The 24,586-nt window shown below is 43.4% G+C and overlaps 2 protein-coding genes across 3 annotated transcripts in view; both read right to left on the bottom strand.

Moving 5' to 3' along the window:
• LOC124040419 (vinculin-like) overlaps positions 1–10,554 on the bottom strand; it is a 64,747-nt gene extending 54,193 nt beyond the window's left edge. The window contains exon 1 of one of the 2 annotated variants that reach the window (XM_046357589.1): positions 10,171–10,554. In XM_046357589.1, the coding sequence (XP_046213545.1) occupies positions 10,171–10,338 (168 nt within the window). In that variant the 5' untranslated portion in view covers positions 10,339–10,554. The remainder of the gene's footprint in view (positions 1–10,170) is intronic. The other variant, XM_046357590.1, reaches the window with a different exon arrangement.
• Positions 10,555–15,024: 4,470 nt separating this feature from the next.
• On the bottom strand, positions 15,025–23,017 carry plaub (plasminogen activator, urokinase b). The gene is made up of 11 exons (XM_046355348.1): positions 22,764–23,017; positions 21,886–21,940; positions 21,643–21,744; positions 21,096–21,249; positions 20,664–20,767; positions 20,431–20,493; positions 20,003–20,210; positions 18,211–18,362; positions 17,809–17,949; positions 16,926–17,074; positions 15,025–15,396 (listed from the first exon to the last, which is right to left on the bottom strand). The coding sequence occupies exons 1-11, from the start codon at positions 22,827–22,829 to the stop codon at positions 15,202–15,204; spliced, it is 1,389 nt and encodes a 462-aa protein (XP_046211304.1). The 5' UTR covers positions 22,830–23,017; the 3' UTR covers positions 15,025–15,201.
• Between the last annotated feature and the right edge of the window lie 1,569 nt (positions 23,018–24,586).

Raw genomic sequence — 24,586 nt, 5'->3', positions numbered from 1 at the left:
GAAAAAAATGTATATTCAGACTAGGTAATTGTTAATGTCAACTTGTTTATCCATTCGCTGGCTCAGATGGTCATTGTGTCACTATGCTGTCACATACCACACAGCCTGATGTCAAGCTAGCCCTCCAGCCAGACAGGGTCTGGGGTGGAAACGTTGACACTCCTATTTCCAGCTGCCAACAGAACAGCACAGACCAGTGCAGCGTTGTGAAGGAGCTAGATAAAAGTGGCCCGGACCAACAGAACAGACAAGGCATTGTTGACATGCACCCAGGGACTCTCAAAGCCTGGAGGACTGGGACACAGAGAGAGACAGCCTGGCTTTCAGATGCGGAGCTAGTTCTTTCTATGGTTACATTGTATTAGACCTAAGTGTCCTCAACGCCATCTAACAACCGCCTGCTCTGAACGCGTTATGGAACGGAAGTATGTGCCCATAACTCTGTAATACAAAAGTGTGTAGTATCCAAATGTGTTCCTGTTCACAGGCAGCATAGCATGCGTGAAGCTAAGAGATATTTAGCATTGCAATGAGTTTTGATGAAATTGTCGTGCACATTTTACACACGGGACACTTGAAGTCAATCTTAAATGAATCATTGATGCACCATAGTGAACGTCTGTCAGGAGCTCTACAGGGACAGTCCCGTTAATTCTCTTAACTATTGCAGACAAATTATATTTGCATGATTTAGCTTATTCATCATTCATAATTAATTCATCATTAACATTTGCTTCATTCATTCATACCAATACTGATTTATGCATGTGACAGACCAATACCTCACAAGGCTTCTTCTCTCTAAACTGAGACCCTGAAACAGATATATTTCGTTCTCAAAACAAGGGTCTGGGCGTACTGCCAAATTGCAGACAGTGAAGTTTCAGTCACATGCATGAATTTTTTTTCTTGAAAAGCACAAACATAACATTTTCCATCACAAAGTCTTGTCAGATCTTACCAAATCTGCAGACCTCTCCAGAGAACACAGAAGACAGTTATGGCTAAATCCTCCAACACAGCCTCACCGTGTAGTTGTGTTACGAGGTGGTAAACAGGACTAGATCAGGTGGTATCAGAGGAGTAATGATAAGTGATGGTCAGCTAGCTAGCTGAGTAAACATAGATTAGGGGTGTGAAAGCTAAGAAAAATCCCATGTGTGGTTTTTTTACCCCACTAAGATGTATTTGTGGGCTATAGCCTAACTAGACGACAGGCTATAAAGGCCTGGAGAAATCTGTAATGTAAATAAAACCAGAGAGGAAGAGGTGAATTAGCGAGGCTGATTACCACGACATATGTGCACCACATTTTTTTCTGCCCCCCTCCCTCTCTCTCTCCCTCCCCCTCTCTCCCTCTCCCTCTCTCCCTCCCCCTCTCTCCCTCTCCCTCTCTCCCTCTCTCCCTCCTCCCTCCCTCTCTCCCTCTCTCCTCCCTCTCTCCCTCTCTCTCCCTCTCTCCCCCTCTCCCTCTCCCTCTCTCCCTCGTGCTGGCTCGCCTGGGGGCGTATGCATTACGTCGATTCTGTTGCAAAACGTCTCTTAAAACGGAAGGAAATGGGGAGGGATCTGAATTTGCTCAGAGTCTTGAGAGTAATCTTTTGACAGAGCTTTAGAGCTTCACCATACACCACAACTAAATGTGCCAAATGGCACCCTATTCCCTTTCCCTACATAGTACACTACTTTTGGCCAGTGTCTTATGGGCCCTGATCAAAAGTAGTGTACTATATAGGGAATAGGGTGCCATTTGAGACGTGTGTACACCACATAACTGAGGTGACTCGATGGAATACAAATATTCGGGTGGTTTCTTGACATCTGCCTACACACCAGTCTCCTGGCTGTTGTGGTCTAGGGCCATCAGATGTATCACTGCTGAGGACATTTACATTACATTACAGTCATTTAGCAGACGCTCTTATCCAGAGCGACTTACAAATTGGACCGAGGGAGTGCTCATCACCACCCATCAGAGTTTTAGTTAAGTTAAGACTCTCTCTTTCCCTCCCTCAGTACACTGGACGGAGGGACCAACGGCTGCTGGGGCATTGGACTGCTGCTACTGGCTGTGGTGGATTCAGATCCAGAGCCATTATCCTCCCTGACTTGGCTAACTGCACTTTCTCGCTCACTGCACCCCACCCACCAACCTTTCGCCCCCCCCCTTTCCTCTCCCTGTCTCCCCCTCCTCTCCCTGTCTCCCCCTCTCCCTCTCCTTTCCTCTCCCTGCCTCCCCCCTCCTTGGACAAATGACAGGAAACTGGAGAAGCAGATAACAGGACGCAGTTTATTTTGGAAGGCCTTAAACCACTTGACTTGGACATATTCATTCCCCCATAATCACACATTACTGAAGTAGATTGGAATTAATTGATGTAGTAAGAAAATAAAACAATTTATTGAGACCAGTTAGACTTGATATTGATGCAATTGTCTTTTTTTTTCTCCAAAAATAGTGAAGGGAGGAGGCACTTTTTTTTCATGTGTTAAACTGAGGTTTCTTGTAAAATGACAATATTGTCAAATGTCGTTACCAAACAAGTTGACCTATGAACTTCCCCTTGTGTGGTTGTTTTTTTCCTCATTTAACTAGGCAGTTAAGAACACTTTCTTATTTTACAACGACAAAATGTGCGGCACCCCTACGGTTGTGCTACAGCCTGGGATCGAACCATGGTCTGTAGTGACACCTCTAGCACTGAGATGCAGTGCCTTTAGACCACTGTGCCACTCGAGAGCCAATGTGCTCCATGTCTTTCATCATCACTTGACTTGAGTATTGGTTCCAAAAAACATGATCTGCTAGCCGCTTTCGTGTCGGCCTGAAATAAAGATGGAGGGGAAAGAGAGAAGCTGATCTGAGTAATAATATAGTCTTCGTGTCTTTCCTTTAAAACACGAGCCAAGTATGAGCAGTGCATCCTTCCTTTTACACTCAATGATATTGCAGTCTCCAAATATTCACTTCCCAGTCTACGCCAAGGCCCTACAACTGCCGTTGACCTGCTTTCACCCCATTCTAAAGAGCAGAACAAGTGCAGAAATTATCAAGTACAGTAGGCCTCATTTGATAAGCTCTCTTCTAGTCATCTCAGAACGATGCCTGTTGAATAGTTTGCCTGACTGAATAACACTGGTTATAGTAGAAGCCAAGGCTAAGGGATGGATTCAGGCCATCAAGGCTGATGTCTTCTCCACAAACATCAAGGCTGCTGGTCCCTTTTCAATCTAATTAGACTGGAATTGAATAGATGAAACCAAGCAGAGACATCAAACTGACACCATAGAGATTATATATAGTCCGATGTACAGTCTGTCAGCTGAATAAACCATAGACACTAATGGCTGATAATGTCTGTCCTCTGGCTGAGTTAATGCTGAGGAGAACCATCTTGGCCCATGACGAAGACCGACCTTTTCATCTCCATGTATCTGGGCATAATGAGATTTCCATCCTTTTTTTTTTTTTTTTACATTCACAAGATGACTGATCATTAAAAGACTGAAGGCCCCAGCAGCACTCAGACAGATTCAGGAAGCCAAAAGACTGAAAACACGTTCCCTGGCAGATCCCAGCAGATCATTGTAAACACAATTGAACAATCAAGGAGGAATTCAAGTAGGATAAATCCAATAATTGCCTGGTTGTTGCAGTTTAGTAAGGATTGCATGGTGGGATGTGAATGGTAGATTTAATTGTAAACTCTGAGATGTAGCCTAGCCATTAGCCAGGGGTCTACAAGTCTGTGCAATGTGTGGTGTTGTGGGTAGCCGAGACAATAAAGAGAATGGCTTTCTTTAGTATAGCCTCTCCCTGGGAATGTCTGAGGTAGTCATTGGTTTCATTGAGTGGCCTAGGCCACATGAGTTACAGCACCCTGTCTGAAAGAGGCCAAGACCCAGCCCTTGGTTTGGTTGCAGACCTGGGTTCAACTACTATTTCAAATATTTTATCTGTGCTTGATTGAGCTTGCCCGACTTAAAATGTCCCAACAGAGTAGTCCAAAAACTATAAACCCCGCCCATCTTGCACTCTAACCAGGCTAGAGCAAACGCTGAAAGTATTTTAAAAGATATCAAATAGTATTTGAACCCAGGTCGGCTTCATTGGATGGTTCTAGAAGAGCACTAATTCAGTAGACAGCACAGGCTTTACGATCTATACGCCTCCAACTCAGATACAAGAGCCCTTCTTTTTTTTTACCACGAAGTGCACTGCAAACACACTCACACAACTCGATGCCGGAGCATTTCAATAACATAACAGTAACAGTGTTGATACCGTTTCTAGGGAAACAGGAAAATATTACAGTGTGAGTTACGCCTTCATCGTCGTGCCACAGTTGGAAATATGTGATCACTGTTCAGATGGCACAGCTGGGGAATTGATTTTATCCGATTTCACCCCCCCCCCCACCCCCCAAGAGAAGGCTAACGTGAATACGATCACTCGCCTAGTCCGCCTGCTCGTACTAAAACCACAGAGAAGTCTGATGATCTCTAGATGACTTCAATTCGACAGAAACAGGCTTTACTACTCACATTACAACCATGAAGGGACTGACCAAAAACAGAAGTGTTGGTCAGAACTACTGAAACCAATTCAATAAGTCATAATAATAATAGCTTGTTCCATAGCATTTCTCAGCACCTGCTAGAACAATGACTCCCAGTAAAATAAAGGAATGGTTACAGAAGTAATTCAATAAAACTTAAACATGGGCATTCCAGATGGACATTTCAGCTTATCCAGGCATCCAGCCCGGCTATTGCCAGGCCAACCAGCCCGTCACTTCCAGGATTGCTTAGTAACCAGCCCGGCTATCCAGGCCAGGCAGTCCAGCTAGCCATCACAGCGCTTCTTACAGACTTTATCAGAAAGCCTTTCTACAAGCAAACAGTCACAACTAGCCAGGCCAGGCAGTCCAGCTAGCCAGGCAGTCCAGCTAGCCAGACAGTCCAGCTAGCCAGACAGTCCAGCTAGCCAGACAGTCCAGCTAGCCAGACAGCCCAGCTAGCCAGACAGCCCAGCTAGCCAGGCCAGACAACCAGACAGCCCAGCTAGCCAGGCCAGACAGCCAGACAGGCCAGCTAGCCAGGCCAGACAGCCAGACAGCCCAGCTAGCCAGGCCAGACAGCCAGACAGCCCAGCTAGCCAGGCCAGACAGCCCAGCTAGCCAGGCCAGCTAGCCCAGCTAGCCAGGCCAGCTAGCCAGCCAGGCCAGCTAGCCAGGCAGCTAGCCAGCCAGATCCTGGACAACACCCTGTCGTTCTCAACTAACATCAAGGCGGTGGCCCGTTCCTGTAGGTTCATGCTCTACAACATCCGCAGAGTACGACCCTGCCACACAGGAAGCGGCGCAGGTCCTAATCCAGGCACTTGTCATCTCCCGTCTGGATTACTGCAGTCCTGCTGGCTGGGCTCCAGCCTGTGCCATTAAACCCCTTCAACTCATCCAGAACGCCGCAGCCCGTCTGGTGTTCAACCTTCCCAGTTCTCTCAGACACCCCAGCTCCTCCGTTCTCTCCACTGGCTTCCAGTTAGCCAGGCCAGACAAGACCATGGTGCAGCCCAGGAGCTGGCCAGACAACCAGACAGCCCAGCTAGCCAGGCTCTGACAGGCCCTACACCCAAACAAGGGCACTGCGTTCATCCACCTCTGGCCTGACGCCTCCCTACCACTGAGGAAGACAGCTCCCGCTCAGCCCAGTCAAAACTGTTCCTGCCCTGGCCCCCAATGGTGGAACAAACTCCAGCCAGCTAGCCAGGACAGACAGTCAATCCAGCCACCTTCCGGAGACACCTGAAACCCCAGCTCCAGGAATACCTAGGATAGGTTAAGCCAGCTCACCCCACCCCTAAGTTTTAGATGCACTATTGTTAAGTGACTGTCCCACTGGATGTCATAAGGTGAATGCACCAATTTGTAAGTCGCTCTGGATAAGAGCGTCTGCTAAATGACTTAAATGTAATGTAAATGTAGCCAGCCAGCTAGCCAGGCCAGACAGCCCAGCTAGCCAGGCCAGACAGCCCAGGCCAGCTAGCCAGGCCAGACAGCTAGCCAGGCCAGCTAGCCAGGCCAGCTAGCCAGGCCAGCTAGCCAGGCCAGACAGCCCAGCTAGCCAGGCCAGACAGCCCAGCTAGCCAGGCCAGACAGCCCAGCTAGCCAGGCCAGGGCCAACCAGTAAAGAACAATGCTGCTACAATGAGTATACATTAGCTGTGAGGAGAGGATCAGAAAAGCCAGTTCAATTGTCCAAATCTATCCTCCAGTCAGCTGCCAGGGACTCCTAGCTTTTTCTGGTTGTGTAGCACTCTACTATAACACCTTGTATTGAATAGTGAAGAGGCAGTGTCCCTGCATGGCCTGGAACATCAACATATTGTATTGAATAGTGAAGAGGCAGTGTCCCTGCATGGCCTGGAACATCAACATATTGTATTGAATAGTGAAGAGGCAGTGTCCCTGCATGGCCTGGAACATCAACATATTGTATTGAATAGTGAAGAGGCAGTGTCCCTGCATGGCCTGGAACATCAACATATTGTATTGAATAGTGAAGAGGCAGTGTCCCTGCATGGCCTGGAACATCAACATATTGTATTGAATAGTGAAGAAGCAGTGTCCCTGCATGGCCTGGAACATCAACATATTGTATTGAATAGTGAAGTGGCAGTGTCCCTGCATGGCCTGGAACATCATTCTTATCTGAGCTGTTAGGAAGAGGTTTTTATTTTAGTCATTTCCCTTTTTTTAAACCACAAGTTCTGCAAAGGCACCGATAAAGACACATTTTTTCGCTTATACACTTAGGAAATAATCATCTCAGCTATGATCTTAGTTAATAAGAAAGGAAATTACATTGGTAGTTTGTTTATTGGTAGTGTAGTGTCGTCACGTCACGTTTAGACTACAGACGAAAACACTAATACTTCAGAAAATTGATATTAGGGAAGAAATTGCTTTTTAAAAATGGCAGATTAGTACAAGTACATGCCTAGACTGTAGACCTATGCGGCTGGTTGCCATGGGTTTCAGTCAGTCATCTCCTTTATGAAGAGGTTTTGCGGAGCACCACTGTGGTTTTCACTACCTTTGATTTACACTACTCTAACCAGGCCACCTTTCAGATGGCTCCAGATGGGGTTTACTTCATTCAAGTCAAAAACGGTCACAATGAAGACTTCAGTTATACTAAATGATAAAGAGTATGCATCTAGTAAGTATGTATCCGACTGCAGGCCTACTATCCGACTGCAGGCCTACTATCCGACTGCAGGCCTACTATCCGACTGCAGGCCTACTATCCGACTGCAGGCCTACTATCCGACTGCAGGCCTACTATCCGACTGCAGGCCTACTATCCGACTGCAGGCCTACTATCCGACTGCAGGCCTACTATCCGACTGCAGGCCTACTATCCGACTGCAGGCCTACTATCCGACTGCAGGCCTACTATCCGACTGCAGGCCTACTATCCGACTGCAGGCCTACTATCCGACTGCAGGCCTACTATCCGACTGCAGGCCTACTATCCGACTGCAGGCCTACTATCCGACTGCAGGCCTACTATCCGACTGCAGGCCTACTATCCGACTGCAGGCCAACTATCCGACTGCAGGCCAACTATCCGACTGCAGGCCTACTATCCGACTGCAGGCCTACTATCCGACTGCAGGCCTACTATCCGACTGCAGGCCTACTATCCGACTGCAGGCCTACTATCCGACTGCAAGCCTACTATCCGACTGCAGGCCTACTATCCGACTGCAGGCCTACTTTATCCGACTGCAGGCCTCAAATTCTTATTTACAATGATGGCAGGCCTACTGTTCCTAGGCCTTGTTCAGGCCTACTTTTTACCTTGTCCGACTGCAGGCCTACTATCCGACTGCAGGCCTACTTGATCCGACTGCAGGCCTGGACTATCCAGACTGCAAGCCTACTATCCGACTGCATGGTCTGGTCTGGTCTACACCTGTTGTATTCTGCGCATGAGACAAATAACATCTGATTTGATGTCATACGGCAGCGTAGCCTAGTGGTTAGAGTGTTGGTCTTGTAACCGGAAGGTTGCGAGTTCAAACCCCCGAGCTGACAAGGTACAAATCTGTCGTTCTGCCCCTGAACAGGCAGTTAACCCACAGTTCCCAGGCCGTCGTTGAAAATAATAATGTGTTCTTAACTGACTTGCCTGGTTAAATAAAGGTCAAATATAAAAAAAAAAATACAATGGGGTTGTCCTTATCAGTCCTGATCAACTCACATCTTCCATGAATTCTCAATAAAAAGCTTGTGGAAGGAAACATGTGGATACACACAAATTATATGTTGGCATTTTTTACTTCACCTTTATTTAACCAGGTAGGCCAGTTGAGAACACCTTTATTTAACCAGGTAGGCTAGTTGAGAACACCTTTATTTAACCAGGTAGGCCAGTTGAGAACACCTTTATTTAACCAGGTAGGCCAGTTGAGAACACCTTTATTTAACCAGGTAGGCCAGTTGAGAACACCTTTAACCAGGTAGGCCAGTTGAGAACACCTTTATTTAACCAGGTAGGCCAGTTGAGAACACCTTTATTTAACCAGGTAGGCCAGTTGAGAACACCTTTATTTAACCAGGTAGGCCAGTTGAGAACACCTTTATTTAACCAGGTAGGCCAGTTGAGAACACCTTTATTTAACCAGGTAGGCCAGTTGAGAACACCTTTATTTAACCAGGTAGGCCAGTTGAGAACACCTTTATTTAACCAGGTAGGCCAGTTGAGAACACCTTTATTTAACCAGGTAGGCCAGTTGAGAACATGTTCTCATTTACAACTGCGACCTGGCCAAGATAAAGCAAAGCAGTGCGACACAAACCACACAGAGTTACATATGGAGTAAAACAAACATACAGTCAATAACACAAAATAAAAAAGTCAGTACAGTGTGTGCAAATGAGGTAAGATTAGGGAGGAAAGGCAATAAATAGGCCGTAGTGGCGAAGTAATGACAATTTATCAATAAACACTGTAGTGATAGATGTGCAGATGAGGAATGTGCAAGTAGAGATACAGGGGTCCAAAGGAACAAAAAATAACATTATGGGGATGAGATAGTTGGGTGGGCTATTTACAGATGGGCTATGTACAGGTGCAATGATCTGTAAGCTACTCTGACAGCTGATGCTTAAAGTTAGTGAGGGAGATATGAGTCTCCCAACTTCAGTGATTTTTGCAATTCTTTCCAGTCATTGGCAGCAGAGAACTGGAAGGAAAAGCAGCCAAAACAAGTGTTGGCTTTGGGGATGACCAGTGCAATAAACCTGCTGGAGCGCGTGCTACAGGTGGGTGCTGCTATAGTGACCAGTGAGCTAAGATAAGGCGGGGCTTTACCTAGCAGAGACTTATAGATGACCTGGAGCCAGTGGGTTTGGCGACGGATATGTAGTGAGGGCCAGCCAACGAGAGCATACAGGTCGCAGTGGTGGGTAGTATATGGGGCTTTGGTGACAAAATGGATGGCACTGTGATAGACTGCATCCAATTTGCTGAGTAGAGTCAAGGATCGGTAGGATAGTTCATTTCACGAGGGTATGTTTGGCAGCATGAGTGAAGGATGCTTTGTTGAGAAATAGGAAGCAAATTCTAGATTTAAGAGTTTAGTATAACCAGACACCTAGGTATTTGTAATTGTCCATATTCTAAGTCAGAACCGTCGTCCAGAACCGGCATTCACGAAAGCTATAGTGATCATGAATTGCTAAAGGACACTTGATGATGAATATATAAGTGTCGTTTCAATTGTTAGTTAGATACAAAGTATATTTGTTTGAAATACTCCGGCATGAGAATATTGTAGGCCTATACGTCGAGATATGGCAGTCAACCCTCGGCTCCAGGGGGTAGGGCATATTTTCAAGGGGAAAAGGGCGTCACTGCCCTGGCCCGAGTGGAAAACTTCAACAAAACTTGATACATTGTTGTTACATCGCTCGCGTTCTAAAAGCAGAATGTTGCCAGCCGATAGAGCAGGGAAAATAACAGTAACCGAAGCGGTAACTTCTGAGATAAAATGACAAGGACTCGTGGCGGGCTGGCACAATGTAGCCACTACACAGACGGCGTGCGACAGGTAACCTACCCGAAGTCAGGGATATTCGGTTGGGACGTTTCACTTACCCGAACCAGGTTGCTGACAGCTGCCTGAACCGCAGCCACGGGAGCCGTGAGATCCGGGATAGCTTTCCCGTCCACCTCACCTTCTTCGTGCATTATCACCAGATGGGATATCTGCTGAGCCACCGGCTCTAGGATACTTTCTATCGTCTTTGTGTGAAAAACCGGCATGATGAAAACTTGAGTCCGCTCTCCTATCCAAGAGGGGAAAAAAGTATGGTCCCGTTTGGCTGATTCAAAAGTTCCCTCTCTTGTTTGTGCCCCCGTAAAGTCTAAGGTTAATCCAACACTTTCCTAGCCCAGCACAGTTTCGCTCTCTGGGAACACTAACTACTCCCCTTGCAACCATCAATGTGAGAATCCCCAACCGCAGCTCTCGAAGAGTGAGCAACCTACCCTACAAAATGTTATGGCCGCCACCTGACCAATAAGAGAAATGGCACATATGTTACCGCAAATGCGATTGGCACAAGCGGATGTCACTCTTTCCCGATAGGCTCCGCCTGTTCCACATAGTCGAGTTTGCTAGAGATGCGAGTTCTCCACAAATTACGTAAACATTCTCATGCCCTAAAAAGGGAAATACGACTCTGTTGAGAGGAGCGAATTCCAACCAGCAAGGACAGATTGTAAATTGTAGTGACGCATCAGGTTTGACAAGATGTTGGCAGAAGGGACTGAAATATAGCCGAGTTGCTTTTGGATATAGGCTATACCTCTGTAAATCTTATTTATTACGGTAGGATAAACAATGATATAATAGAATGAGGAAATGTTTTTGGCTTGGAATAAATAATTTCAAAATGGATAGAATCCACAGCGGACCAGAAGCCTACAACTAAATGTAATATTTATGGGTAACATGTTTGTTTGAAGAGTGAAACTGGTGTGATTTTACGAGCCTATATTCAAGAGTTCAAGGCCTATGGAGTCTACCCACTGCCAGCCCAGTGGCAACACTATACATCCACCTATTCACAGTCGATCCTGTGAGTGTTTAAAACTCTGTATCTAGTGGCACCACTATACATCCACCTATTCACAGTCGATCCTGTGAGTGTTTATAGGGTCTGTATCCAGTGACCTCACTGTACATCCACCTATTCACAGTCGATCCTGTGAGTATTTATAGGGTCTGTATCCAGTGACCTCACTGTACATCCACCTATTCACAGTCGATCCTGTGAGTGTTTAAAGCTCTGTATCTAGTGGCATCGAGATCAGCCTCAGACATATTTATCATGTCGTTTTCACTTTCATACTTTAGTAGGGCAACACATTCAAACCACCTAGACTGGAGAAAAATGATTGGATTAAAACACAGTGTAACATAAATCAAGCATGGGTACATTTGTGGTACTAACTCTGGTCAAAACTATTTACTCTAGTTCTGGTCTACTTGTGTGTAGCATAACACATTTCTCAAATTCCATCTCCTCCCTTTACAACCTGAAATAACAATACTGCAGTATGAAAAACAAAACAACGTACAACCAAACCCGTGAAGGAATTCCCTCAGATTCCCAGGGGGCTGCAAAGCAGCATCCTACTTCCTAAAAAGGAAGCGTCTTAAAAAGAAGGAATCAAGGAAGTTGTTCTGTTTCAGACCTCATGTAAACATTCTATCTTGCAGTCTTTTATCGTCTATAAGCAAAGATAATTACATCAAAGATCCTGAAATATACTAGATTTAAATCTCGAATTTAAAGCTTATTTCAGAAGTTTTAATATAATCATCTTTGATATTTAATGAATCTCTCATTTAGGCTTGGATGTCTGACATGTCTGTGAAGTACACAGTCAGAATTCAGTAGTTAGTTCCATGTAGGGTAAAATACATGGAGTTGAAGAGTACACTGCGTCCCTCGAACATTGCACTAACACGATATAATCACTACTCACTACAGGATTACTGCCATGTAGCTGAATGCAGCCATTTCACTTATTCTCCGGGATTACTGCCATATAGCTGAATGCAGCCATTTCAGTTCCTCTCCAGGATTACTGCCATACAGCTGAATGCAGCCATTTCAGTTCCTCTCCAGGATTACTGCCATGTAGCTGAATGCAGCCATTTCAGTTCCTCTCCGGGATTACTGCCATATAGCTGAATGCAGCCATTTCAGTTATTCTCCGGGATTACTGCCATATAGCTGAATGCAGCCATTTCAGTTATTCTCCGGGATTACTGCCATATAGCTGAATGCAGCCATTTCAGTTCCTCTCCAGGATCACTGCTATGTAGCCATTTCAGTTCTTCTTACCTCATAGCTACTTCTAGTTCTAGTTCATTCTTGTGTTGTTTCGTCTTCTACTAGTTATTTGATGTGCAAGCAACTGCAAATCACTTCTTTTTTTTCAGTATCTTTCCATGATTACCACTCTTACTTAGATGGATCCATAATAATGTGATCATCCAAAAGGCCCATAGAGAATGGAGACGCTATAGAATAGGCCTAGATGACAGTACACCAGGAGGCCCATCTCTCTCTAGGAAGTCATGCCTGCAGGTAAGATAACCAAAGAGAAGAAGAGTCCATTCTAGATATAGAAATCAAAGGAAAGCAGCAGGCCACCCCACGGTCCTGTGGGACTATAGGGAATAGGGTGCAATTTGAGACATACTCACTACAGCTGATAGGAGAACGGAAAGACACTGTCCACACAGACCTAATACAGAACTGTTGATAGTTTGTATTTAGTTCTTACTCAAACATGTCTGGTGGCATGAGTAAGTGTTAAGTGTTTGCACATTTCATTGTTATAACTATAGTGAAGTAAACAGATGCATACTGTGCTCCCATGATGCCGTGCTGTCGTTTGCTGTCTCAGGAATTGTCCTGATATTGCTGAAAGCATTCTTTAGAATGCAGTGTTTAATTGCTAAATTGTAATTACTTCGCCACTATGGCCTATTTATTACCTTACCTCCCTTATCTTACCTCATTTGCACACACTGTATATAGACTTTTCTATTGTGTTATTGACTGTGTTTGTTTATTCCAGGTGTAACTCTGTTGTTGTTGTTGTTGGTGGTGGTCACACTGATTTTGGCTTTATCTTGGCCAGGTCACAGTTGTAAATGAGAACTTGTTCTCAACTGGTCAACCTGGATAAATAAAGGTGAAATAAAAATAAATAAATAATAAACGATGCTTTGAGAAAAGGCTCTTTTGAAGCCTCAACACTACTCTGTCTGTACAAAGGCCTTGCAATGCCATGGATAGCCAACACCTGACACCACCTGGTGGTGAAATGTACTAAATACAATAGGTTGAAATAATTGAGGAAATTCGACACTCACTATCATGCACCAATTAGAACCTGTACTACATTATTATACCGGAAAATGACTACGAGGGGACTTTCAAAATGTTGTTTTGTATCAAAAGTAAATCTCACAAGCTTCTTAAGTTAAACAGTTTTGTCGTTTTAACTCAGCTAGCCACCCCCATCTTCACTAAACTCTATCACCTTTGTATACTTGGTACTGTACAGAGGTAGCATGATATATATCTCTGTAGGTATCACTGCAGGTCTTGGATTTGGTTCATGTTTGATACTCATTCCGTCTCTAATTCTCTGGTGAAACCCGGAACCGGATGATGTCACCGTAGGTTACTGTAACCGTGGGGACCCCAGCTCTGAGTATGTAATTCCTGCCATGGCTGATGCGTTTTCCACACCCCTCCTTTCCCACACTTTTCCCCTCGATAACATATTCCCAAAGCTAGCTGTTAAAACAAAAATAACACGATGGGTCAGGGACAGCTGCCGTGGTGCTGCTAGCTTCCTGTGAAGAGGGCTTCCACTAATCCCTACACTGCGCGTCAAGTTCTCCAGCACAGACACACACACACACAGAGCAGTCCGTGTCAAGTCCCACAACAGTTGTCATGACTTCCCTGCCAGGCTTGAAGACAAGGTAAACCCCCTCTTCTCCCCACTCTAACTCACCACTCAGACCTTTAAATGATCTGGAGAGACAAAGTGGGAGACAGAGATCATTGTGCATCGTAAGTATTAGAATATAGTCATGGACTAGGTATGGATATAGTCATGGACTAGGAAATAAATATGGAAAAGAGTTTTAGCTAAATAACCCAAAATAATAGTAAAGCTAAATTAATTCATTGTGTGAAAAACCATGACAAATTAAAATAAAGATTGTGTGTTACAAGCAGATAATATTTCTTGCCAAAAAGGATTGAATTTGTCTTTCAACAGCTGCAATGCAACACCTCTCCTTTAATGGGTTGAATGGAATGAGTTGGAAAACTCAGGGTCACTACTATAGGCCTCTCATCAGGCACTAATACCACTGAAGAATTCCAAAAACATGGGCTAAATGTTTTGCCATTAACTGACTAACCTCGCCACAGGCTAATAGCTACCACATACAGTAGACACATTGGTTCAACAGAAAGAGAGCTGGCTGGTGGGCAAGGCTGTCAACTGACTGACACCTACAAAACCACACGAATCATCTGTTATTAACAAGACCTGTAATTGGAGATATGAAGCATTCCTTTCATCTAGGTGACAAATTTAAGGCAAAACTCTAGCCTGAATTACGTTTAAATGGCCATCGGGTAAAAGATCTCAAACCTTGTGGTTCAAGGTTGACCACCGGTCCATTCAGATTCCAGATTCATGACTAGGTCGAGGCTCCTGCATGGTGAGGATCGTGTGGGTGTTGTGGGTGGATTAAGGGGGTGTATGTTATTAGGTAGTATTGTAACCATAGTACAAGCTGTCACTGGTGAGTCACTGGAAGGAGATCTTCCCCACATTTGCTACAGTAGACGTTCAAGGTTAGAAGTTGGAACCGTTTTGTAACAACATTAGATTTTTGAGTAATATAAAAATGATTTATTGTTGCCCCTTTTTGAAAAAGACAGAAGTACAAAAATATGTTTACATTTCAGTAGTTAAAATACTTATATTCCTATATGTACAATTATACAACCTGATATAGTGTCTATAACAGACCCTAAGGGGGTTATTTATGTGGGTACATAGACCCTGAGGAGGTCATTTCTGTGGGTACATAGACCCTGAGGCGATGGAGGGTAAGCCCGTTTTTCCTTCTATCCACTTGTTGTAGTTGGTCACTGCTGTGTACACGCCTGGTCGTAAGGCTCTAGAACACCCCTCGCCCCAACTGACGATTCCAAAAAGGAACATTCGATTATCCACCTCGCACACCATGGGTCCTCCGGAATCACCCTGGGAAACAAGGAGAAATACTGTATAATATACGGCGAGACATATTTTTTAAAATTGTTTTTGGCTCTGTACCCAAGGATTTGAAGTGGTACAATGACTGAGTGTCACCTTTAATTTGAGGTTATTTTCATTTAGAAATTACAGCACTTTTTGTACACATTTCCCCCATTTTAAGTAACCAAAGGTATTTGGACTAATTTACTTATGTGTAGTAAAGTAGTCAAAAGTTAAGGATTTTTGTCCCATATTTCTAGCATCAATGGCTGCAGTACATCAAGCGTGTCTCTACAAATGTGTTGGATGCATTTGCAGTTTGTTTTGGTTGTGTTTCAGATAATTTTGTGCCCAATAGAAATTAAATGGTAAATAATGTAGTGTGTCATTTTGGAGTCACTTTTTTTGTAAATAAGAATAGAATATGCTTCTAAAGACTTCTACGTTAATGTGAATGCTATGCTACAATGGTTACGGATAATCATTAACCCATGCTAACCTCTCACCATTACAATAACAGGAGAGGTTAGCATATTATATCATACCCCCAAGACATGCTAACCTCTCACCATTACCAATAACAGGAGAGGTTAGCTTATTATATCATACCCCCAAGACATGCTAACCTCTCAGCATTACAATAACAGGAGAGGTTAGCTTATTATATCATACCCCCAAGACATGCTAACCTCTCACCATTACAATAACAGGAGAGGTTAGCATATTATATCATACCCCCAAGACATGCTAACCTCTCACCATTACAATAACAGGAGAGGTTAGCATATTATATCATATTACAATAACAGGAGACATGCTAACCTCTCAGCATTACAATAACAGGAGAGGTTAGCATATTATATCATACCCCCAAGACATGCTAACCTCTCACCATTACAATAACAGGAGAGGTTAGCATATTATATCATACCCCCAAGACATGCTAACCTCTCACCATTACAATAACAGGAGAGGTTAGCATATTATATCATACCCTCAAGACATGCTAACCTCTCAGCATTACAATAACAGGAGAGGTTAGCATATTATATCATACCCCCAAGACATGCTAACCTCTCACCATTACCAATAACAGGAGAGGTTAGCATATTATATCATACCCCCAAGACATGCTAACCTCTCAGCATTACAATAACAGGGGAGGTTAGCATATTATATCATACCCCCAAGACATGCTAACCTCTCACCATTACCAATAACAGGAGAGGTTAGCATATTATATCATACCCCCAAGACATGCTAACCTCTCAGCATTACAATAACAGGGGAGGGTTTGCATTTTGGGGGGGGTTATGATATCTATGATAACTTTCTCACTCATCATTATTCACAAGTAATTCATAATATTTTTTAATGTACAGTAATACTCTAAATACAGAATATTTCACACGGAGAAAGAATATCCTTATATTTGTCTTAAATGTCGTTCTGTTTTTACTTTGAATGACATTTTTTTCCCCAAATATATATGAACTGCTGAGGAGGGATTGTAATGTCATGTCACTATATCATACCTTGCACGCATCTTGACTCCAGTCCGGTCTCCCAGCACAGAACATGTTTTCTGTGATCAGGTTTCCGTAGTACGCCTTATCTGAGCAGACGTCATGGGCCAAAATGTTTACCGTTGCCTCCCTCAGGTACTGTGAATTGTACCATAAACCTTAATGAAGAAGGGACACAACGTAAGAAAGCACTCAACAGGTAAATAAAAATCAATGTTAGGTAGGCATGAAAACAAGTCCATTTATCATGGGAAATGGATCATATCAAGTGATTGATACATTTAAAATAAGAGGTCTAGGATAGTATTGAAAAAGTGTCTCAGACTCAGAGCTCCGTATTATATGGACCTGATCCTAGCTCAGCACTCCTACTCAGGGGTGGCAGGTAGCTGAGCGCTCAGAGAAGACGGGCCAACAACCGGAGAAACCAGGTTTGCTGGTTAAAATCCCAGCTCCAAAAAAATATGGTGCGTAGTATCATCTTATATATGCTCATGCTTCTACACCTGCATTGCCTGCTGTTTGGGGTTTTAGGCTGGGTTTCTGTACAGCACTTTGAGATATCAGCTGATGTACGAAGGGCTATATAAATCAATTTGATTTGATTTAAATTTGATATACCATTGCCTTCCATTGTGCCCTTGAGCAAGGCACTTAACCACCTATAATTACTCCAGGGGGGCGGTGCAATGTGCCCGACCCATTGCTTCCAGCACTTCAGGTGGTGTATGTGTGTCTCAGAGGGTTGTGAGCATAAACTCACATTTCTATTCTCTGTAAGTTAATGGACAAATAAGGCACATCTTGTCCTCTCACATATGCGCGCGTCTTCTCCTGCTCTGAGATGCTTTATGAACAAGGGCCCTGGTATGTTGTAGATGATCCGCCTTACCCTCCTTCTGTCTTCCGTAGCCAGCTATCTCACAGGAGGATCCTGCGCCGAGGGCCTGGCGTGCCGGGGGCAGGCAGACAGTCCTCACAGAGCTGCTCTCCACTGCACACTGACCATCTACAGCCTTTAACTTCAGTAGAGCTGTATGAGGAAAACACATCAACCACTCTGCGTTGTTATCATGACCCTCTCAAATACTACGACACGTATACTGAAGTTTCAAAACTTTACATTCACAGAACATACAAACGCAACAAATCAATACCAGTCAGATTGGAATTCAATCGCCTATTTACCTGATCTGGTTGTGCCGTCTGTACCAACTCTTCTGGTCATTGGCGTGAGAGGATTTGGCACAGACAGCGCAAACAGATGGGACATAAAAGCAGTGTTCATTCGTACCGATGTCATTGTTGAAGTTGCCTTCGCTGTTTTCGAACTCTGCGTGCACGATGACCTCTTCCACCTGAAACGTCTGCTCTTTGGTGTCGTCAGTCTCATTGATGGCACTCTTCCCCAGAGTGACGAAGAGGCTGCAGGCTTTAGTTTGAGAGCTGTGTGTGGAAACCCAAACATTTGTTTTTTTTACACTGCTGCTTCTCGCTGTTTATTATCTACGCATAGTCACATTACCCCTTCCTACATATAGAGATTTACCTCGACGAACCTGTACCCCCGCACTTTGGTGTTGAATGTATTGGTTGGTGCACAAACCGAAACAGTCCCGTAAGATGCAAACACTGATATGGAAAACAACTACGCACAAAAACCCTGTGGGGAAAAGCTACCTGAGTATGGTTCTCAATCAGAGACAACGATCGACAGCTGTCCCTGATTGAGAACAATACCTGGCCAAAACAAAGAAATACAAACACATAGAAAAATAACATAGAATGCCCACCAATCACAATCCCCTTTAAGGGATTAACTATTTACTGCACTGGGATAAATCAGGGTTTCTTGGTATTCTTAAACAAATCTACTTTGAAACTAAATGTACACACCTCACACACATGGTTTTGGGCTTAAAAAGAAGACATCTTTACCATGTATAAAGATGTAGAGATATAGAGTTGAAATGTATTAATGTTGAGTTTGCATCCTAATATTACACTTTATATACACACATCACAGAAGACTGAAATATAACAAAACAGTTTGACATAGAATTTTCGGGCGTAAAAAATAAATGGGCCACCCGAGTATTCATAGGCGCTGCACCGCCGTTGTCTGAGGCGCTGCACTGCAGTGCCACAAGAGATCCTGGTTCGAGTCCAGGCTCTGTCGCAGCACACCGCCACCGGGAGACCCATGGGGCAGCACACAAATGACCCTATCCTCGTCCGGGTTAGGGGAGGGTTTGGCCGGCAGGGATGTTCTTGTCCCATCGCACTCTAGTGACTCCTGTGGCGGGCTGGGAGCAATGCATGCTGACACGGTCGCCAGGTGCACGGTGTTTCCTCCGACACATTGGTGCGGCTGGCTTTCGGTTTAAGCGGGCATTGTGTCAAGAAGCAGTGCAGCTTGGTTGGGTCGTGTTCGACCTTTGCCTCTCCCGAGTCCGAACGGCAGTTGCGTTGATGAGACAAGACAAACTACCAATTGGATGCATTACATTTACATTTAAGTCATTTAGAAGACGCTCTTATCCAGAGCGACTTACAAATTGGATACCACGAAAAAGGGGTAAAAAGTAAAGCATTCACAATTAATTATGTTAATGAATTATGTTAATGAATCATGTTAATGAATTATGGAAAGTAATTATGTTAATGAATTATGTTAATGAATCACGTTAATGAATTATGGAAAGTAATTATGTTAATTAATTATGCTAAGTAATTGGGGTAATTAATTATGTTAATTGGTTATGGTAATGAACGGTGTTAATGAATCATGGTAATTAATTATGTTAAGTAATTATGTTAATTTATTGTGCTAATGAATTATGCTAATGAATCATGTTAAGTTATTATGTTAATTCGTTATGAAACATATGAATAACATTCCACCCATAAGGCCACCAGGTCATTTAACTCCAGGAAACGGGCGCTAAAGTACGATCTTATATTATTTTATCAGCCAGAAACAACATCTGACGAGGGACCCGGTTCCTATCATAAAGGACACTGATACTGTACACCCTCACTGGCTTGTTACCATTGAGAAATGTCAGTGCTGCCTCTTACAGTACCTGTCGGGGAAGCAATGGGCAGCAGACAGAACCCAGCAGGGAGAGATCAGACTTCCCCCACAGCGGAACACGTTCTCTTTAGATTGACGGCTCCTCCAGAATATGGCAGCCATCCACGGGTGGGATTCCACAGAGGCAACTGTCCCTCCTACGATCTTCATCTGCTTCCTGGTACGCTGGCCACACGTGGACTCTGTCAGACTGGACGCTGTGACAGGGGAACCAAACCAATTGCAATGAAAACAAGACTGAAAGAGCATTGAGAAAATGTTAAGTTGCTTTAATGTATATTCTTTCATGTATATTTAATGTATATTCATATTGCTACATGAATTGAACAGAATGAGCATGGAAGAAGGATAGTTACATATTATATTTAGAATTGTATTAATTTTGTACGGTAGCAAGACCAAGCAAATTGATCTCACTTGTGTCTGGTACAGTGGGCTCGGTGGGCTCAGTGGGCTCGGTGGGCAGATCATCAAGTGGACCTGCAAGATGTTGTGAAGTTGATACCACTATACACTACAGCCCCAAAATAAAGTTGTAATAACATGGTGATAGTATGGTTACATGCTACTCACAATCAAAACCTACAAGTGATGAAACAATCAAAACAACCGTTAAGGAGACAGAGAGAATGAAAAGAAGGTAAATGTACCTGTCTCCACAGGTACGCCACAGCGAGGGATATCACAGTATTCCTGTACCTGCTCCACACCCTTCATTACATAACACCACGGACGACGTTTGTACTCCAGATTCCTGAAGTCAAAAAAATGGATTTCCTCATAACACGCTGCACATTTGCATTTACGAACAACTAACTGTTGAGGGAAACATCTGAACAGTCCGATCTCAAATGGCACCCTATTCCCTATATTGGGCCCTGGTCAGAAGTAGTGCCCTACAGTATATAGGGGGCCCTGGTCAAAAGTAGTGCCCTACAGTATATAGGGGGCCCTGGTCAAAAGTAGTGCACTGTATAGGGGACCCTGGTCAAAAGTAGTGCACTATATAGGGGGCCCTGGTCAAAGGTAGTGCACTATATAGGGAATAGAGTGCCATTTGAGAGTGGGATAAAGGCCCCTACCTGCAGTAGTTGTGCCTCCCGGAGTAGACGTCAGACCCCATCAGGCGTTTTCTGGTGTCCAGGTCCCACCCCACACACCTGCGCCCACTCTCTGACTGAGACACTTTGCCTCTGTAGAACATCCCAGTTCCCGTGTAGCAGGCGGCTGCTGTATCTGAAGGAAAATACAAAATAATAAACCGTATTGATCGATTGACTGATTGATTATGTTGTCCTTCATGAGGAAATTATTTCCACAGCTCAAACAAGTTAGACACACACACACACACACACACACACACACACACACACACACACACACACACACACACACACACACACACACACACACACACACACACACACACACACACACACACACACACACACACACACACACACACACACACACACACACACACACACACACACACACACACACACACACACACACACACACACACACACACACACTCTTTACAAGAAACGGTTTCTTCCCCCTCATCAATTCAAAGTGTCAGAGAAACAGTAATTGTTAAGTGTCTAAATGTAAATGAGTGTTTCTTACCTATCTCACAGTGTTTGCCACCGTAACCAACTGTGCATAAGCAGAACATGTGTTCTCCGGACAGGGCAGGGACAGAGGTGCCACCATGACGACAGAGGCCACCTAGAAACAGTAACAGGTGAATACATTTAAAAAATAATAATAATAATAATTAAAGAGTGAGAAGCTCTGTGTACATGTGGTAAAGATATATTTGATTGTTGTATATTTGGTTGACGTAGAGCTTGATTGAGCTCGATGTACCTGATCTTTTTCGGTAGGGGAAATTAGAAATCTGTCTTTTCTGTCTCAGCAAGCCCTGTGAAGAACAGTAATCCGTTATGAAAAAGCATTGTGGTACGTTACAGCATTGGCTCGACACGGATGCAGTATTGTTATGGACATCAGACAAACACGCGGTTATGTTCAGTGGTGTAAAGTACTTTAGTAAAATTCTTGAAAGTACTACTTAAGTCTGTTTTTGGTTTCAGTACTTTACTATTTATATTTTTTTGACAACTTTTACTTTACTACATTCCTAAAGTGAAATAATGTATTTTTTACTCCATGCATTTCCCCTGACACCCAAAAGTACTCGTTACATTTTGAAATGCTTAGCAGGACAGGAAAATGGTCCAATTCACACACTTGTCAAGATAATATCCCTGGTCATCCCTACTGCCTCTGATCTGACGGACTCACTAAACACACATGCTTCCTTTGTAAATTATGTCTGAGTGTTGGAATGTGCCCCTGGCTATCCCTACATTTAAAAAAAACAAGAAAATGGTGCCGTCTCGTTTCCAGACGGATTATATAAGGATTTTTTTATTATTTATTTATACTTTTACTTTTGATACTTAAGTATATTTAAAACCAAATACTTTTAGACTTTTACTCAAGTAATATTTTACTGGGTGACTTTCACTTTTACTTTAGTCATTTTCTATTAAATTATCTTTATATTTACTCAAGTATGACGATTGGATACTTTTTCTACCACTGACCATGTTTTACATTCCTCTGACAAATACAGGAATCATTCCTGAAACGTTGATAATGAATCTTAAAATACTAATAGACAAGGCAAAAATATATGTGCTGCAATGTAAAACACAACTACAGTTTTTTTAACTCCTTACCGTCTCACTCTGTGACACCCCTGCCAGGGTGGTTGTCAAAATCAGCAGCAAAATACTCCTTCCCATCTCTCTCTCTGTTGGGTAAAGTATCTGTTGTACTTCGTGCACAAAGAGTTTGGCGAAATCGTGTGGTTCAGGACTTGCAGTGTTTCTCCGTAGTAGTCCTCGGATCTCACGGAAGGGCAAAATGTTTCTCTGCTGCTTATATAGAGTGAGGAACAGATGCGATTGGTTAGATGGAAGCTCGTTGACAGGTTGGGCATGTCTAAAACCGTGTGAAGAAACACCGTGGGATTATCACGGGAAGTCACAATCCTTATTGATGATTCATGTTTGATTTTACAGAATGAGCAGCACTCGACAACTGTCAGGAAACATGCCAAAACACATGTTGATGATTACGAACAGATGTAAATCAGTTCACTGAATATGACTGTTATGCACTATGGACTGACTATCTGAAGACCATATTAAGTAGAATAATGACATATCCCTTATCAGTCTGTTTTTCTTTAGGTTCCTTTTGAAAAAATAAGAAAAAAACTCTGTTTGGTTTTTCCCAACCGGTGACTGTAGAACCAGTCACACCAGTGAAACCATGACAACCACCTAACCGATACCAGTTCGGCAACTGGCAGTTTGGCAATGGCCACAGCCAAAATGATGTTGAGCATTTGTTTTATTCCTCTCCACGACATCACAGACATCAGGGAAAATTCTGTTTGGATCCAGGCTGGCTAACCTCAAACAAAATACGTTTTTTTAGAATATGTAAACTGGTTGAACGCAGGCATTCAAACACAGGAAATTAAACTCTTTAGTGTTGTTTATGAGGTTGCTGCATGATTGTAAACATATTTCTATAGGCCACAAAATGTCAAAACAATCCATCATTTTTTTAAATGTACCATAATTGAAAGAGTTATTCAACCCAACTTTATAATTTGTTGCAGATGAGATCACTGCATATATCTTGCATTACAGTCACAGTGTTCCTCCTCTTTGTCTGAAGAAGAGAGGCGAGAAGGATCGGAGGACCAATATGATGTCGTGGTAAGTGTCCATGGTTTTAATAGGAAAACTCAAACATGAACACAAGTACAAAACAAGAACAGTGAAAACCAAAACAGCCCTATCTGGTGCAGTAAACACAAAGACAGGAAACAATCACCCACAAAATACCCAAAGAATATGGCTGCCTAAATATGGTTCCCAATCAGAGACAACGATAAACACCTGCCTCTGACTGAGAACCAATCTAGGCAACCATAGACTTACCTAGACACCTAAAAGAACACAAACCCATAAATCTACAAAAAAAACTAGACAAGACAAAACACATAAATCACCCATGTCACACCCTGGCCTAACCAAAATAATAAAGAAAACAACGATAACTAAGGCCAGGGCGTGACACGTACCTATTAAAATTTTCTGAAATGATGGGTAACATACACTGAGTGTACAAAACATTGGACCTGACACCTGATCTTTCTATGACATAGACTGACCAGGTGAATCCAGGTGAAAGCTATGATCCTTTGTTGATGTTACCTGTTAAAACACATACAATCGGTGTAAATAAAAGGGTGGAGACAGGTTAAAGGAGGATTTGTAAGCATTGAGATATTTGAGACATGGAATGTGTATTTGTGCCATTCAGAGGGTGATTGAAGTGCCTTTGATCGGGGTACGGTAGTAGGTGCCAGGTGCACCGGTTTGAGTGTGTCAAGAACTGCAACGCTGCTGGGTTTTTCATGCTCAAAAATGTCCCTTGTGTATCAACAATGGTCCACGACCCAAAGGACATCCAGCCAACGTGA

Source organism: Oncorhynchus gorbuscha, linkage group LG07, assembly GCF_021184085.1.
Source record: "Oncorhynchus gorbuscha isolate QuinsamMale2020 ecotype Even-year linkage group LG07, OgorEven_v1.0, whole genome shotgun sequence".
NCBI classification, from domain to species: Eukaryota; Metazoa; Chordata; class Actinopteri; order Salmoniformes; family Salmonidae; genus Oncorhynchus; species Oncorhynchus gorbuscha.
Note: the sequence above shows the minus strand (reverse complement) of the source record. Positions and strands in the feature narration are given on the sequence as shown.